The sequence below is a fragment of the Coenobita brevimanus genome, unplaced genomic scaffold (genome assembly GCF_032717465.1).
Source record: "Coenobita brevimanus isolate Jiangsu-jjx unplaced genomic scaffold, ASM3271746v2 jjx.HiC_scaffold_2602, whole genome shotgun sequence".
Lineage (NCBI taxonomy): Eukaryota > Metazoa > Arthropoda > Malacostraca > Decapoda > Coenobitidae > Coenobita > Coenobita brevimanus.
This window is the reverse complement of record NW_027643547.1, coordinates 35,833-51,044: the sequence shown is the minus strand read 5'-3', so window position 1 is coordinate 51,044 and position 15,212 is coordinate 35,833. Positions and strand designations below refer to the sequence as shown.

The following is a 15,212-nucleotide window of genomic DNA, read 5'->3' as shown; positions in this document are numbered from 1 at the left end:
CCTCAGCTGCGTGTAATATGGAAGTAGGTATATTTTCGACCTTAACATCTATGGTCTCCCCAGATATATCTAAATTGGCGATCCTTGAGAAGGATCCCCAATCTGCTTTCTTATAGTTAAATTTTGGAGGTGGAGTGTCCGAAATGATGTCGCGTGTATAAGAAAGACAGATGGGTAAATGATCACTTCCCAAGGAGTCGTCGTAAGGGTCCCATGAGAAATCTTGATGTATACCAGGAGGCCAAAGATAAGTCAATGGCCGAAAAGTTACCAGTACGATCATCTACACGAGTCGCTCTACCATCGTTCAGAAGACAGAGGTTGGACTGTAGTATTAGGTCGGCTACTTGCTCCCCACGACCATCAATCCTCAAGCTACCCCATTGATAGTGATGGGCGTTAAAGTCGCCCAACACTAACTTATTCCCAGGTAGATGTTCAACTACTATCCATTTCATGGACCGTGTATCATGGTTTTTCTCAAATATCTTTCAAACTAATCAATTGATCGGTATGATACTTTGACACAGTGTACATGACACCTCCCGCTAATTTTTGGTAATATACGGCATTGCCAAGTGGTGTTACTGAAGGCGTTTACTCTTGACGTTTAAAGGCAAAGTCGCGTGAGTCGCCAGACTAATCAACACAGTCGAACGTCCGCTACCCCCCATCCCCTTCCTCTCCCTCCCTACCTCCCTCCCTCTCCCCCCTCTCCCTTCCCCCTCCTCATTTCCCCCCTCCCCCTCCTCACTTCCCCCCTCAACCCTCATTCCTGCTGGCCTTCCCGTGGCCCCCCCCCCCTCCCCCTCTGTCCACTCTATCATGTTATAATGATTAGTATCGGGTATCATAAATACAGTATGTTGTTGTTTGTAGAGTCTGTGTTCATTTAATCATTGTTATTGTATGTCCTGAAGTTATATAAACGGGAGTTGACTAAAGAGCGTATGACCGTCACCTTATTCACCCAATATAATGTGCCTACTATCACGATCTCTTAATTCCTTTACCCCCCATATCGACGTGTTTACTACGAGCAGGTAAGATAAGGTATCCAAAATTAAATCACACAGTTTAACTTACAAACCAGTACGGTACGGTATATAATCAACACAACATAATAGGGCCGTAATGGATTTATGAAATTCTCTCTCTCTCTCTCTCTCTCTCTCTCTCTCTCTCTCTCTCTCTCTCTCTCTCTCTCTCATAATAAATATCATAATAGGTAGAAAAGTGATGCAAACAACTGAGCATATTACAGAAAGTTTATTCACAGTCTTCGTCACTATCAAGGAACAAATCATCCTCGGAATCACTCTCGATGTTGATAATTACGGGATCTACACGCTTATGGATGTTATCCGTGCACCAGTACTCATCCTCGAAGGCTCTGGACCGTCTCACTGCACCTTCCCACACCTCCCTTGTTGCGCTAAGCTTGGCTTCCTCTATCCTGGCCTGCAGATCTGCCCGAGTGAACCGCTGCAGTGAGGAACGCACATGTTTTTTCATTGAACCCCAGACCTGCTCAATGGCGTTGAGCTCAGGATGAGCTGGTGGCAGTCGGACGACTTCATGACCCCATGCACGGATGACGTCATCAATCTGGTACAGCGGTTGTGGCCGGTTCTGCTTACAGATCTGCAGCAACTCAGGGCGTGTGGCGTGTGGTGGGAATGGTATCTGGCGGCACGTCAACCATTCCACGATGCCTGCTTTGATGGTGGAGGTGGTAGGGCAGCGACTTTCCTCACTCAGCTGGTTGTGGTATGGCGCATTGTCAAGCACCAGCACTGATGGCTCAGGCAAGGCTGGAAGGAGCTGCGACGTCAGCCAGCGGAGGAAGAGATTACTGTTCATTTCGCCGTGATAGTCACCACTTTTGTTTTTTGCTGGGAAGCACAAGAATGCATCGTCAACAAAACCGTCAGCTGTGCCCGCAGCAACAACCACAAAGCGCTCACCCTCTCCAGGCGGGACCTGACGACTGTAGGCGGCACTGGTCGCAGGCTGTGAGGTGTCCACCCACTCCTTGCTGGGATGCATCCTCGTGGTGAACCATGTCTCATCAACGTATACCACTCGTCTCCCCTCCTTCCGATATTCCCTGAGTGATCGGAGAGTGCCAATGCGCCAGCACACAATATCAAGTGACTCCTTGCGTACGTACATTTTCCTCTGTGAGGTCTTATAGCGCAACCCCATGCTGTGTAGTAATCGCCACACCGCTGTGTCTGAGGTTTCACTAGGGATGATGTCCTTTTTCCGTAAGTCGTCTGTCAACGTGCTAATGGTGAAAGTATGTTTCTTAGCAAATTCACCATGTACATGGCGGCGTATGGCACCAATGGCAAAATTGTCAAAGAGACGTGGTGTGGAGGTGGGTGTCGGTGTGCCTGGTGGTGTTGCAGGGAAGTGTCTGTCCCAGGTGGTGGTGTTCGTGTACCACTGCGAGAACCCGGGTTGCGGTGTACAAGTGCACGCACTGCTCCCACCGTCATTCCCATGACATCTGCTACGCGATCATAAGGCCTGTGCAGGAAAAACTACAATTGTAGAATACATACAGAAGCATGCAGTTAAAAACAATAACATAGTCTGTAAAGCATTCGTGAAATATTAAAGAATGTCACAATACTGTTGTTGTGTTTTCATAAATATATACTTTCAATAGATAACAACCTATTTACTACAACGAGTGTAGCAATTATTGAATGGATAATGGTGAGCCACCGTTTTGTATACTACGGGTGAGATAGAGACAAAGTAATAGATAATTTGATAGGGAGATAGATGCATTGATTGATTGAGTGACCAATATGTGTGTGCTTTTTGCGTGTGAGTGTGTTGTTATGTATTTATACACTTGAAGATTCACTTACCTATTGAGATTAATCCTTAATCTATTGTCAGCTTTCTCCATTCTGTATATGGTTAGGAGTCGGAGTGCAATTGCATTTCTGCAACGACGCGGACACAGTAACATGGCGGCCATGACAGCGATGAGGCATCCGTGTCCTTCACTAGCCTGATGCAGTCAGTAGGTATACTACAAGTGCTGCAGCCGACAGACAACCCCGCACCTGACACCCTCGTTGGGAAAACTTAACCATTAGCCTATTATGGTCGTTAGGTCAGACCACGCTATATCCTTTTCATTAAGAACTTTCCAGTTATCTGCTACTACTGAATAATATAATGGTAAACGGTATTTTATTGCATATTGTATGTTACATACAGGTATTGGGGGGAATGCTGAGAGAAAGAGAGTGAAACAGTGAGACAGAGGGAGGGAGGGAGAGAGGGAGGGAGAGGAAGGAGATGGGGGGTAGCGGACGTTCGTTTGTGTAGATTAGCCCTGCAGGGCTCACGCGACTTTGCCTTTAAACGTCAAGAGTAAACGCCTTCACTAACACCACTTGGCAATGCCGTATATTACCAAAAATTAGCGGGAGGTGTCATGTACACTGTGTCAAAGTATCATACCGATCAATTGATTAGTTTGAAAGATATTTGAGAAAAACCATGATACACGGTCCATGAAATGGATAGTAGTGAATTTAAAGCATCACTATCAATGGGGCCGTGTGGAGTACAGTACAGAGAGCAAATAGACAGATACGTGTTATTAAATTTTACTCTGCACGCGACAGCTTCCAGAGTAGAATTTAGAATCACTTCCGTTTGTGGGTGTGATTTGTGGGTGTATATGGCGACTCCGTGACCTTCATATCTTCTATACGAGTGGTAGTGTTTTAACTGTGGAGGATCAGGGTGATCCTCCAGGCGCGTCTCCTGTAAACAAATAACGTCTGGCCTGTGTATTGACAGCAAGATTGCTATATTTGGTAACTTATTCCCGACACCTCTACAATTCCACTGTAATACAGTGAAAGCGACGGTTTAAGATTTACGAGGGTGGCCAGTGCTCTTAGTTTTTTTATGCCGCCCGCCACCAGGCGAGTGGCTACCGGGGGACCTTTCCCGGTGCTTGCTCGTGGAGATCTCCATATTCTCGTCAATAACAAGGCTCCCAGAATCCATCGAGGAAGAGCTATTCTTTCTCTCGCTCGCTGGACTAGGAGCAGGAAGGACATGAGGACGTGACTGTTTGGTGAGGGTGGTCAAGTTAATTTTATCTGACTTGTCAGGCTTCTGTTTTGGCCGCACTGACTGCGAAGGAGCAGCGGCAGCCTGAGAGTATGAAGTGGCAACAGGGATGTCTGTCAGAGAGTTGGAACGTACAGGAGGCTTAGACCGAGAGGTAGGGCGTGGGGCATGAGGAGCGAATGTAAGGTCAGTCTGTGTCTCAACGGTGCACATCACGGGACGGGACACAACCGCCGATGCATAGGAGATATTAGGCTTGGGAGTTGCATGCAACTCCTTCACCTTCTTCCTTGCATCGTAAAAGGAAATGCCCTCAGTTGCCTTCACTGTGCAGACCTCTTTCTCCTCCTTCCACTTGGGACAAGCCCTTGAGGAAGTGGAGTGAGCATCCTTGCAGTGAAAGCAGCACTCAGTCTCGGATGTACAGTTGTCAGCAGAGTGACCTACAGTCGCGCACTTGCCACACACAATGTTGGAAGCCCGACAAGCCTTTTCGTGGTGTCCATAGAGTTGACACTTTGCACAACGAAGGGGGTTCGGGATGTATGGTCTGACATTTACTATTTCATATCCAACTTTCACATTGGTTGGGAGAGATACCTTTCCAAAAGTCAAAACAACTGTTGCGGTCTTCGTCCTTATGCCTTCCGAAAATCTTGTGATGAATCTGGCCTCTATTACATCTTGCTAAGCAAGTTCCTGTACGATTTCTTCCTCCTCCATAAGCACAAGATCCCTGCAGGTGATAACACCCTTGCAGGAATTCATGGCGTGCGGGATCGTTTTTTGGACATCGTGACAGTGGAACTTCCTCAGTTTAAGCAAATCCTTGACCTGAGCTGAATTCTTGGTTTTTACGAGAAGGTCTCCACTCGCAAGTTTTTTCACTTGTTCCACCTCTCCTGCACACCCATCAATCACCTTCTTGATGATGAAGGGATTGAGGCTGGACAGGGGAGTGGAACTAACCGCATGAATCATGACAAACTCGGCGTTGTGTATGTTAATGTCAAGACGGGTACGTGTCTGGGGCCGTTCAGTCTGGGGGCAGTCCGTCCGTGCAGCAGTCGGGGGTCGGTCAGGACTACGGGAGGCAGTAGTGGCGTCCGCCATAGTTACCACTTCCCCCGTGAGGGAGAAGTGGGAAGAAAGAGAACAACAACCAAGGGAGAAAGAGCCTGGGGAAACACACCAAGTCTGAGATTACCCTCTCAAACCACTCTCGGGAGGACGCGCCTGTGTGTCACTCACCCCAGAGCGATCAGTGGGGGTACACTCCAGAGGTGAGTAAGCAAAGGCAATCTCAGTAATTAGATATAGACACCTACTATATCTACTAAGGCCAGGGAGGAAAATGAGGTCTAGCTAACCTAACTTTATTGAAAAACGCCCTAGTGGCGAGTAAAAGGAAAAAGCTAACGCCGGTGAGGCAACCCTGCAGCTAGAGGAGAGCTCAGAAACACGTCTTCCTTCTCCACGACCATTCATCAAAGTCGCCTGAGTGTGAGTGTCGCCGTGACCAGGTGACTGTGTCAAGTGTCGCTATCCGCACCCTGTCTTATTTATAGTAATATTTCCCCTACAGACTCCCAATCTTGTTTATCCCCTTTGTGATCAGTTCAGTGTATATCCTGCCTAAAAGTGACACATAGACAATACCATATATAATTCAAGATATCCCTGTATGAGCATTGTAGTGTGCACTGAGTGTAACTATATTTTGTGGTGCTGAATGTTAACTCTGTGTCTCTGTTCCCCTGTATCTCAAATATCACTCTGTGTTGTATTGTAACGGTTAGAATTAAGGTTATAGATGTGTTAAGGTGTACTGCCTGGTTTTTATGTCCTGTTCCTTTGTTGGTGCTTTACTTCCGGTCTAGAAAGAGGACCCCGCTTCAGTCGCTAGTGTTTTTAGGACGAGAAGTCGCCTTAAAAACACCAGCATAACACTGGTGGCAAGCGGTGGTTCTGGATCCGAGTAAAAGCACGGAGGAACGATAAAAGGAAACTTGTACAATGGCAGCCAAACATCACATTCAATTGCCGAAATTCAACCCGGACCAATGTAACATTGATGAGTACTTGGATATGGTTAAACTCCTCTTAGACATAGGGTTCGACTCAGACAAAGAAAAGATTGCAGTCACATTACCTAACCTGGGTAAAATAATCGCCACTGTCACTCCGAAAATCGTCCCGAGACTAAAATGGGATCAATTCAAACAAATTGTGAAACAGGCAGCGACGCCATCTCTGGGCACAGTTGTAGCCTTATCGCAACTAGACGCCCTCACATACGACGGAAGCCTCGATGACACCTTCATCCAGGTCAAGGTCCAAGGAGAGAAGGTCACTTCGTGCGCACATTCTGATGACGTCAGGTGGGAGATAAACGGGCGGCCGAAGGTGACTTCCGCTTTCTTTTAGGGTATACTGCTTTTTTTCTGAGGTAATATAATGTTATACAGCTTCGTCCCCAGAACTTTCAGCTGATCATATTATGGTTAAAGTGTTTTCATTGTATAATTAACATTTCTACTAGTTAATGGGGATGTAACAGTTAACGAGAGAGAGAGAGAGAGAGAGAGAGAGAGAGAGAGAGAGAGAGAGAGAGAGAGAGAGATGGATTGGAGGAAAAAAAAATGAAAGCCGTGATTTGGAGTCGGGGTAGAGATGGAGGGAGGGGAAGCGAGAAGGAAAGGAGAAAGGAAGAAATGAAGGAGAAAATGTGGAAGGCAGAGAAGGAGAGCAAGACGGGAGAGAGGGAGAAGCGGTAGGGAGGAACGGGAGAGAGAGAAAAGTGATTGGGCGAGAAGGAAGGGAGATACAGTATTTGCGAATGAAGTAAACGACGTGAGCGAAGAAAGGAAGAGACTAGAAGGTATGGAGAGAGAAGAGAAGAGGAGGAAGAGGTGGAGGAGGGAGTTAGAAAGTGGAAGAAGAGGAGGGAGGATGAAAAAATTAGAAAGGGAGTTAGGGATGGAGGAAGAGAGAAGTGGAGAATGAGGAGGAGGGAGAGAGAAAAGTGAGGGAGGAGGAGGAGAAGAAATGGAGAGATGGACAGCAGAATGGGGGAAGAAAGGAGGAGGAGAAGGAGGAGCAGGTGGAAGATGGAGGGAGGTAATATCTGTACTAATGAAGAGAGAGAGAGAGAGAGAGAGAGAGAGAGAGAGTATAAAATAATGGTTTTCAAAGGAAGGGAGTGAGGGTATAGCTGAAGGGATAGATAGGTAGATATGAGGAAGAGTGAGAGAAAATGGAGGAAGGGAAAAACGGGAGGGCAGGATGGAGGGATGGAGAGGAAGGGATGGAGGGGCAGAGGAAGGAAAGTAGGTAATTGACTGAGGGTTAGAAAGATTGAGGGAACGGGTGAGGGAAATTGGAGGGAGAGGAAAGTAGGAGGAGAAGTGGGAGAGAAGGACAGCTAGTGGAGGGAGGGAGGCAAGAAGAATAGGAGATGGAGGAAAACCTTGAGGGAAAGTTGGTAGAAGAGAAAGAAAAAATGGAGAACGAGGAAGGAAAAGATGGGCTGCGGTTACGGGAGAGTGGAGGGATTCGCTAGAAGGATAGATAGTTGGATGGAAGGAGTGAGGGAGGGAATACTTGGAGGGATGGAGGGAGTGGATGAATGGAAAGAATTAGGGAGCAGTGAAAGGCGGCAGGGAGTGGAGGAATGGAGAGAATGATGGATGAGTGGAGGGAGAGAGGGTATAACGGAGGGAGGGAGAGAATGCATAGAAGGATGAAGGAATGGAGTTAGGGAGTAACGGAGTGAAGGAATAGTGGAAGGAGGGAGGAAGTATTGGAAGTTAAAAAGTGAGGGAGTGATGGAGGAAAGGAAAGAGGGAATGGAGGAAATAAAAGAAAGAGGGAGTACTGAACGAAAAGAAGGAGGGAATAGAAGATGTGAGAGAAAAAGCAGCAATTGAGGGAAGGGTGGACTACTCCGTCACCGCTGCGTACCCGGGCACAGACGCAAAAACCCGGGAACAACTCATATTCCACAAACTCCTCAGGACCCTCCCCGGTTTCATTAAAAACCACTTCATAATACATGAACCGACGGGAGACCTGGATAAAGAAATCAACCTAATAAGGCGCCTTCTAGCCGTCCACTCCTCCCCAAACGCATCGGGAACATCAAGCAATTCCCCACGGATCTCATCCCTGTAAATCCGTGGGAATTTTCTCCTTGCTGCCCTGAGTGCCCAATCCACGACATTCGTGAACAGCTAAAAGTTGCCCGGCGCAGCAAAACAACACAAGAGCGCTTACAAGCCTCCCCACCATACGCGGATTGCCGCAAGCCTCAAAGCAGGAATGCAAGACGAGGAAGGCACAGAAGGCGCCCCCCCAACTGCCCCCGCATCCCACCGTAATGACGAGGGCCACCTCACATCTCCCCCAGTCCACGACAGGGGGAAACGTCATCTTTCCTTTTCCTTTCCTCTCACTATCTCTTCTATTTTGCCCTCTCCTATTCCTACCCCTATTCCTAACCTTCCCACCTCACACACCACTTTCTCCACTACTACCGCCTCCCCCCTTCCTATTCCTCCCCAACACAAAGCCTGCCTCCCCCTTCACAGACCTCCTAGAACCCTTACCTCATCTTCCCCTAACCTACTTCCCAAAACCGCCTCCTCCTGTCTACTCCCTCCCACCTACCACCCCACACCACCCGCCACCATCACTTCCCCGCCACTCATTTTTCCCGCCAACACAGCCAACTCATTCGCCTTCCCTATCACACCATCCTCCTCCTCACTCTCACCTGCCTCTCTTTCCTCGCTCACCTCCCCCACCCCACCCTCAACCTCACCATACCCACAAACCCCTTCCCCCACTTCACCCTTACCTGACCCACCACCACCTTCCTCCGATTCTGATCCTTCACCAACCTCACCTCCGCCTGCATCTCCTCCGGCTACCCCACCTCCTCCAACCCACCACTCTCAATCACCGCCCGCTACGCCCACCACCAACACTGCACCACACCACCCATCACCAACTCCCACCTTCACCGCCGCGGAAACAACCACCACCACCGTACCACCACAACCAGAGACGAAAATTGAGAGGGTGCTATAGCGCCACCACGACCGCCCACCTGTCAGAATCCGAGGGCCCCCCACCTTCTCCGCCTCCTACGCCGGACTGACCACCCATCCTCCCTCCGGCTCACTCTCAACCCCCATCAGGAGCCCAACACCTTCACCACCCACTGGGTCAGCCTCCTCCAACACCTCACCCCGGCCCACCAGACCTCCACCTCCACCACCTACCACCTCCAGTCACAGGGTCGTGACTTTTACAAAGCGGAGGGTGGTAAAATGCCCGCCGTGCCCGCCGCCGGACCTCCCACCTCACCACCCCCCACCCCACCACCGGGCCGCCAACGCACCACCACCCCAGGAGGATACAACATTGGGGTTAGTGACCCCGATCAAGAGGGTCACCAGGACACTAAAATCCTGAGCCCCTGTTCCCCGCAACTGCCCCAACACCAGGTGACCAGGGAAAGGCAACTACCTTGCAGGCGGGACAACCATCGTCAGAAAAGGGGTGGGACTGAACTAGCTTCAGTCCCAGGTAACACCGTATTGACGGCAATTGTTACACCCTCTAGGGCAGGAGGCCCAAGACTACGGCCTAATAAAGTGTACGAGGGTAAGGCGACCCAAGGCTCCGGCCTTAGTACACCCCAGAGAGAGAGTTGCCCCAGTGCATCCCTCTCCTGCTGTTCTCCCCTACAGGAGCAACACCGCGCCGACAGTCTCTATATGTGGCGGGGAAGGAGCGGCCTTGTACGCCCTTCAGTTGCTTCTGGTCGGAAAGATCAGCTCCCGGCTACGGCCAGAGTACGTACCAGGGAAAAGAGCCCCTGCTATCGTACGTGTAGCTTTTCCCTACTACGGGAGCAACACCGCGCCACATTAACACTTTTTTCGATTTTCATCTTTCTTCCTCCAGACGATTTTCTTCAACTCTGGAGAGAAATTTCGTACTGGAGGGGTTAGATAGTGTCACCATCAACCCCTTCACTACGAGGGGATCTCCTAAGCTGAATAAAATCGTCCGGTTACCTAGAACAAAGTAACTAAGTCATTCTCTGTCTGAAGGGGTTATTGTGTCTGTCCCATCATCCCGAGAGGGTTTCTTTAAGCTCCAGGAAATCGTCTAAAGGTAGCAAAGTGTAAATATGACGTCAGAGCTTGGTCTAGGCGCCACAGATCGAGTCCGGAGGTGAACAAAGGTTTTTATATCATATAGACGTTTTATATTTTATATTTTGCAACTTTCAGAGGCATTTACTCAGCTTTAGGAGTCTTATGGATAGGCTTAATCAAACGTATCGAACCTCCCATGTTAGAAAAAATAGCTTACAGAAATGCGTCTCGTACAGAAGAGACGGAATGGACAGATCGAGTGACTAAGATATTGAATTATGTATATGAGTGGTTTTGTTGTTATTTTTATTATTATTATTATTATTATTACTATTATTATTATTATTATTATTATTATTTCAGGCAAATGTCCCAGGCTTCTAGACTGGCTGACTAGCGAATATTATTAAGTCTCCCGTGGCTCCGTGCTCCTTCCACTCAAGAGCCTGCACTTCACGCATTCCACGCACAAGATGGCGCCACCGCTGCATTCCTGCGAAGACGAGAGGTCAAGAGGACGACACTTGCTTTTTGTTTGTTTGTTTACTGTAATTGCTTAAAGTTGTGATCCCTCCAACTTGAATGCTCAGTTGTAACTATAGATAACTAGAATACGATGCTAGTCACGAAGAAGGGCTATGAAAAGATACAGAGCTCGTAGTATTGGCTGAATGAATCACTCTTGCGTGATAATCAAAGACGGTGAATAAAACCCACACTTGTAGACGAAGAATATAATTACCAAACAGTTTCGGTGGACACTGCCACCATCTTCAGTGGTCAAGATAGTGAGAGGGAGTGACATACTGATTATACAAGGGTTCCTTTTTATGCCTGTGTGTGTGTGAAAGGGTGGGGTAAAGGTGAGGTGGGGTGGGGTAGATTGTAAGCGGGGATTAACCCAAGGGGAATTTTGGGGGGGACATTACCGGACAGGTCAGGTGTAATTCCTATCTGACCTTACCTGTGTCGTAGCAGGAAGGGTGGGGTAAAGGTGAGGTGGGGTGGGGTAGATTGTAAGTGGGGATTAGCCCAAGGGGGATTTTGGGGGGGACATTACCGGACAGGTCAGGTGTAATTCCTATCTGACCTTACCTGCGTCGTAGCAGGAAGGATGTCTCTTCCTGCTACGACACAGGTAAGGTCAGATAGGAATTACACATGACCTGTCCGGTAATGTCCCCCCCAAAATCCCCCTTGGGTTAATCCCCGCTTACAATCTACCCCACCCCACCTCACCTTTACCCCACCCTTCCACACACACACAGGCATAAAAAGGAACCCTTGTATGGTCATTATGTCACTCCCTCTCACTATCTTGACCACTGAAGATGGTGGCAGTGTCCACCGAAACGGTTTGGTAATTATATTCTTCGTCTACAAGTGTGGGTTTTATTCACCGGCTCGTAGTATTTTTTCTTTTAACTAAGATACATGAAATAAGCTGCAAAAATACGAAAATACGAGCTTACTTAATGTAAATGAATTATAGTACGTTCAGGATGGAGGGAAGGCATTTTGTATTTTGTTTGTGATGTTATAGTGCAGTGGTTCCCAACCTTTTTGGTCCTGTGGCCCCCCGAGAAAATTATGAGAAGCTCCATGGCCCCTATATAACTCAGATCGTATATTTATATATTTTTAATATTTGATATTGTGCAGAAAACGGTAATTACCCCAATATACTTAAGGCTAAATTAGCACAATAAGGTATATTTCATACTTGATTTCTGTCAGGTTTTACCCAGACCAAGTAACTTATAGTATCTTATATTACCAATAAGGCCCATGGCCCCCCAGTCAATGTCCCATGGCCCCCTTGGGGGCCATGGCTCCCAGGTTGGGAACCGCTGTTATAGTGTCTCTCAGGATCCTAGGATCCTGTCTCGGCTGAACCAAATTGTCTGGCGTCAGCTGGAACATGATGCTAGAGTTATGTCGGTCGTGAGGGGGTTAATGGTGACGGTATTGACACTGTCAGGCTCCTATGACTCACTCAGTCGAATAAAATCGTCTGAGTCAGCTGAAATGGGGTACTAGAGTTGTCCCGAGCATCACTCAGGGGGTTAAAATCCTAACCCTCTAGTGCTTGGGACAACTCTAGTATTCTATTCCAGCTGACAGACGTTTTTTTTCGGCTGAGTGAGTCATAGGAGCCTGACAGTTACTACACTCACCAATAACCCCCGCATGACCGGCATAACTCTGGTATATCATGTTCCAGCTGACGCCAGACAATTTGGTTCAACAAATTTGTCTGGCGTCAGCTGGAACATGATGCTAGAGTTATGTCGGTCGTGAGGGGGTTAATGGTGACAGTATTGACACTGTCAGGCTCCTGTGACTCACTCAGTCGAATAAAATCGTCTGAGTCAGCTGACATGGGGTACCAGAGTTGTCCCAAGCACCAGAGGGTTAAGAATCTTAACCCCCCCTCTGGGGGGTTAAGATTCTTAACCCTCTGGTGCTTGGGACAACTCTAGTACCCCATGTCAGCTGACTCAGACGATTTTATTCGACTGAGTGAGTCATAGGAGCCTGACAGTGTCAATACTGTCACCATTAACCCCCTCACGACCGACATAACTCTAGCATCATGTTCCAGCTGACGCCAGACAATTGGTTCAGCCGAGTGGGTCTGGGGCCTGGGGGGCACTAAATGAAAATATCCAAAAAATATTAAAGGGGGGGCTATATCAATTTTGCCACAGGAGGTATACCAAAATTGGACTTTTTAATAAAACCCCCTTCTCTCTCACTCCCTGTGTTTTGTATATACCCTTCTGTGTCTGCCTGTGGTGTGTCTGTCCCACCCTCTGTGTGTGTGTGTGTGGTGTGTCTACTGTGTGAAGGTGGCTGTGTACGTGTCGTGTGTGTGTGTCTACTGTGTGAAGGTGGCTGTGTACGTGTCTTGTGTGTGTGGTGTGTCTACTGAGTGAAGGTGGCTGTGTACGTGTCTTGTGTGTGTCGATGTGTGTATGTATGTAGTAGTGTGTGTGTGTGCGTCTTGATGTGTGTATGTATGTAGTAGTGTGTGTGTGTATGTATGTAGTAGTGTGTGTAAGTGTCTTGGTGTATGTGAGCTGAAGTGCAAGTATGGGGCCTTGTGGTTTTAAGGAAAGCCTGCTACGCAAACTTCCCTCATCCACATTTTAAAGAAACCTCTATCACACCGGGACTTGAACCCGGGTCTTCCTGATTACCAGGCCAACACCATGCTGACCCTGCTACCGCGGCCCCACAAGGTTAGCGGCTAAAACTTCTACTGTATTTTATTTCTTTACATGTTTACAAAAAATGGGAAATTGGACAACATGCATAGACTAAACTAAATTTTCATGTACCTATTAATGTCGCTTTAGAAGATATCTCGAAATTTCCTGAGCTACTTGGAATACCTAAGCCTGCAGTTTAATGCTAATCATGAACAAGTGCTATGGAAAGAATATAGAGCAGTTGCTACTTATATAAAGGGAGAAAGTAAAAACTGCAACTTAGCCTGCTATCGAACGGCAGGTCTTACGATTAACCATATATTACATAAACTTAACACACTGAGTGACACAGAAACTAAACATATGATACAAATTCTTTAATGAAACTTATAATGAGAGTACAAATGACAAAATATACACTGCACAGGAAGACAGTACAATACTTATTGGTCATACCTTCGGTGAGAACTGAGAATGAAAGCCTATCTGTTGTACCGATTTATAAACGGAAGAGATGAATCGCTAAATTTGATCTACAGTAAAAAAAAATATTAATAATAATAATGAATACATAAAACAATAAAGACAAACCATACAGACTACATGTCCACCCTAAACTGACAAAAACCTGGCATCTCTCCACCTTGAATGCTGAGCTGTTTCTAGAGATAAAGACTAGCTTATCATGCAGATCACAATGAAGATCTATGGGGAGGATGCAAAACCATAATACTGTCTTATTCTGCCACTTAGATACAGGAACTAAGCAGCAGAAGGACTAAAATTTGTCAAGGTGAGCCAACTACAATGACACAGATGAAGTCTGAGATTATATAATGTGTAATCATGAACTGATTGCATCATTCAGTAAAGATTACAAAAGGAAAAGCTATCAAATCTGAAAGTGTAAGTACTATACAAGATATGATTAACCTTGTACATCCATATTCTGAGATATGCTTCCTATATCATAGCCTACACACAAATTCATCCCCCTCAACAGTAATGGTATATTCCTGCTGTCTCCTGACTTCCAATCAACTTATGAAACCTCTCTCCTAATTACAGTACAGTAATATGTTAATGAAGGCTGCTAGTAATTACCTTCAGTATGATAATTCTTATTTAAAGGTAGCAGCAATGGTTAATGAAGGATGTAAGGTATGCAGTCCTTCCAGTTCAATATACTATATCTCCAATCAGGCTTTATCCAGTGTCTCTCCTACACATGTTAAAGAATGTCATATGGGACTCTTAAGTTTGAAAAGTCTCTCCTATGCTGATTAACATAGTTTAAAGGTAACAAGAATGGCTTAATGAAGCCTGTCCCTAACACCTTCAGTCCAAAAGCTCTATCAACCTTTAATTACTTTCCTACTGAACAGGTTCCTGAAGGTTGTAATGTGACCCTTCCAGTTTGAAAAGTCTTACCCAAGCTGAATAACAGTCTTAAATTAGCAAGAATAAAGGCTAATCATTGGAGCAGTTTGTGCCCTGTAATCCAAAAGATGTAGTTATATTCTCATTTTACTATCTATTTCTACCACCAGACCATCATATCTAACTTGAGACAGATATATAGTACTGTATTAAAGGGATTAATGGAGGAAGAACATGACTGAAGAGTATTGTATCGGTGCTGTAATAAGAAGGGATAGATTGAATGACGGGGCATGTTGAAAGGATGGAGGATGGCAACTGGACACAGAAAATG

The 15,212-nt window shown here is 46.7% G+C and overlaps 1 protein-coding gene across 1 annotated transcript; it reads right to left on the bottom strand.

Annotated features, from left to right (window-relative positions):
• Positions 1-1,269: 1,269 nt before the first annotated feature.
• LOC145389915 (uncharacterized) lies at positions 1,270-2,208 on the bottom strand. Its single transcript, XM_080265031.1, has one exon. It carries the CDS (start codon positions 2,206-2,208, stop codon positions 1,270-1,272), a length of 939 nt encoding a protein of 312 aa, XP_080121157.1.
• Positions 2,209-15,212: the final 13,004 nt, after the last annotated feature.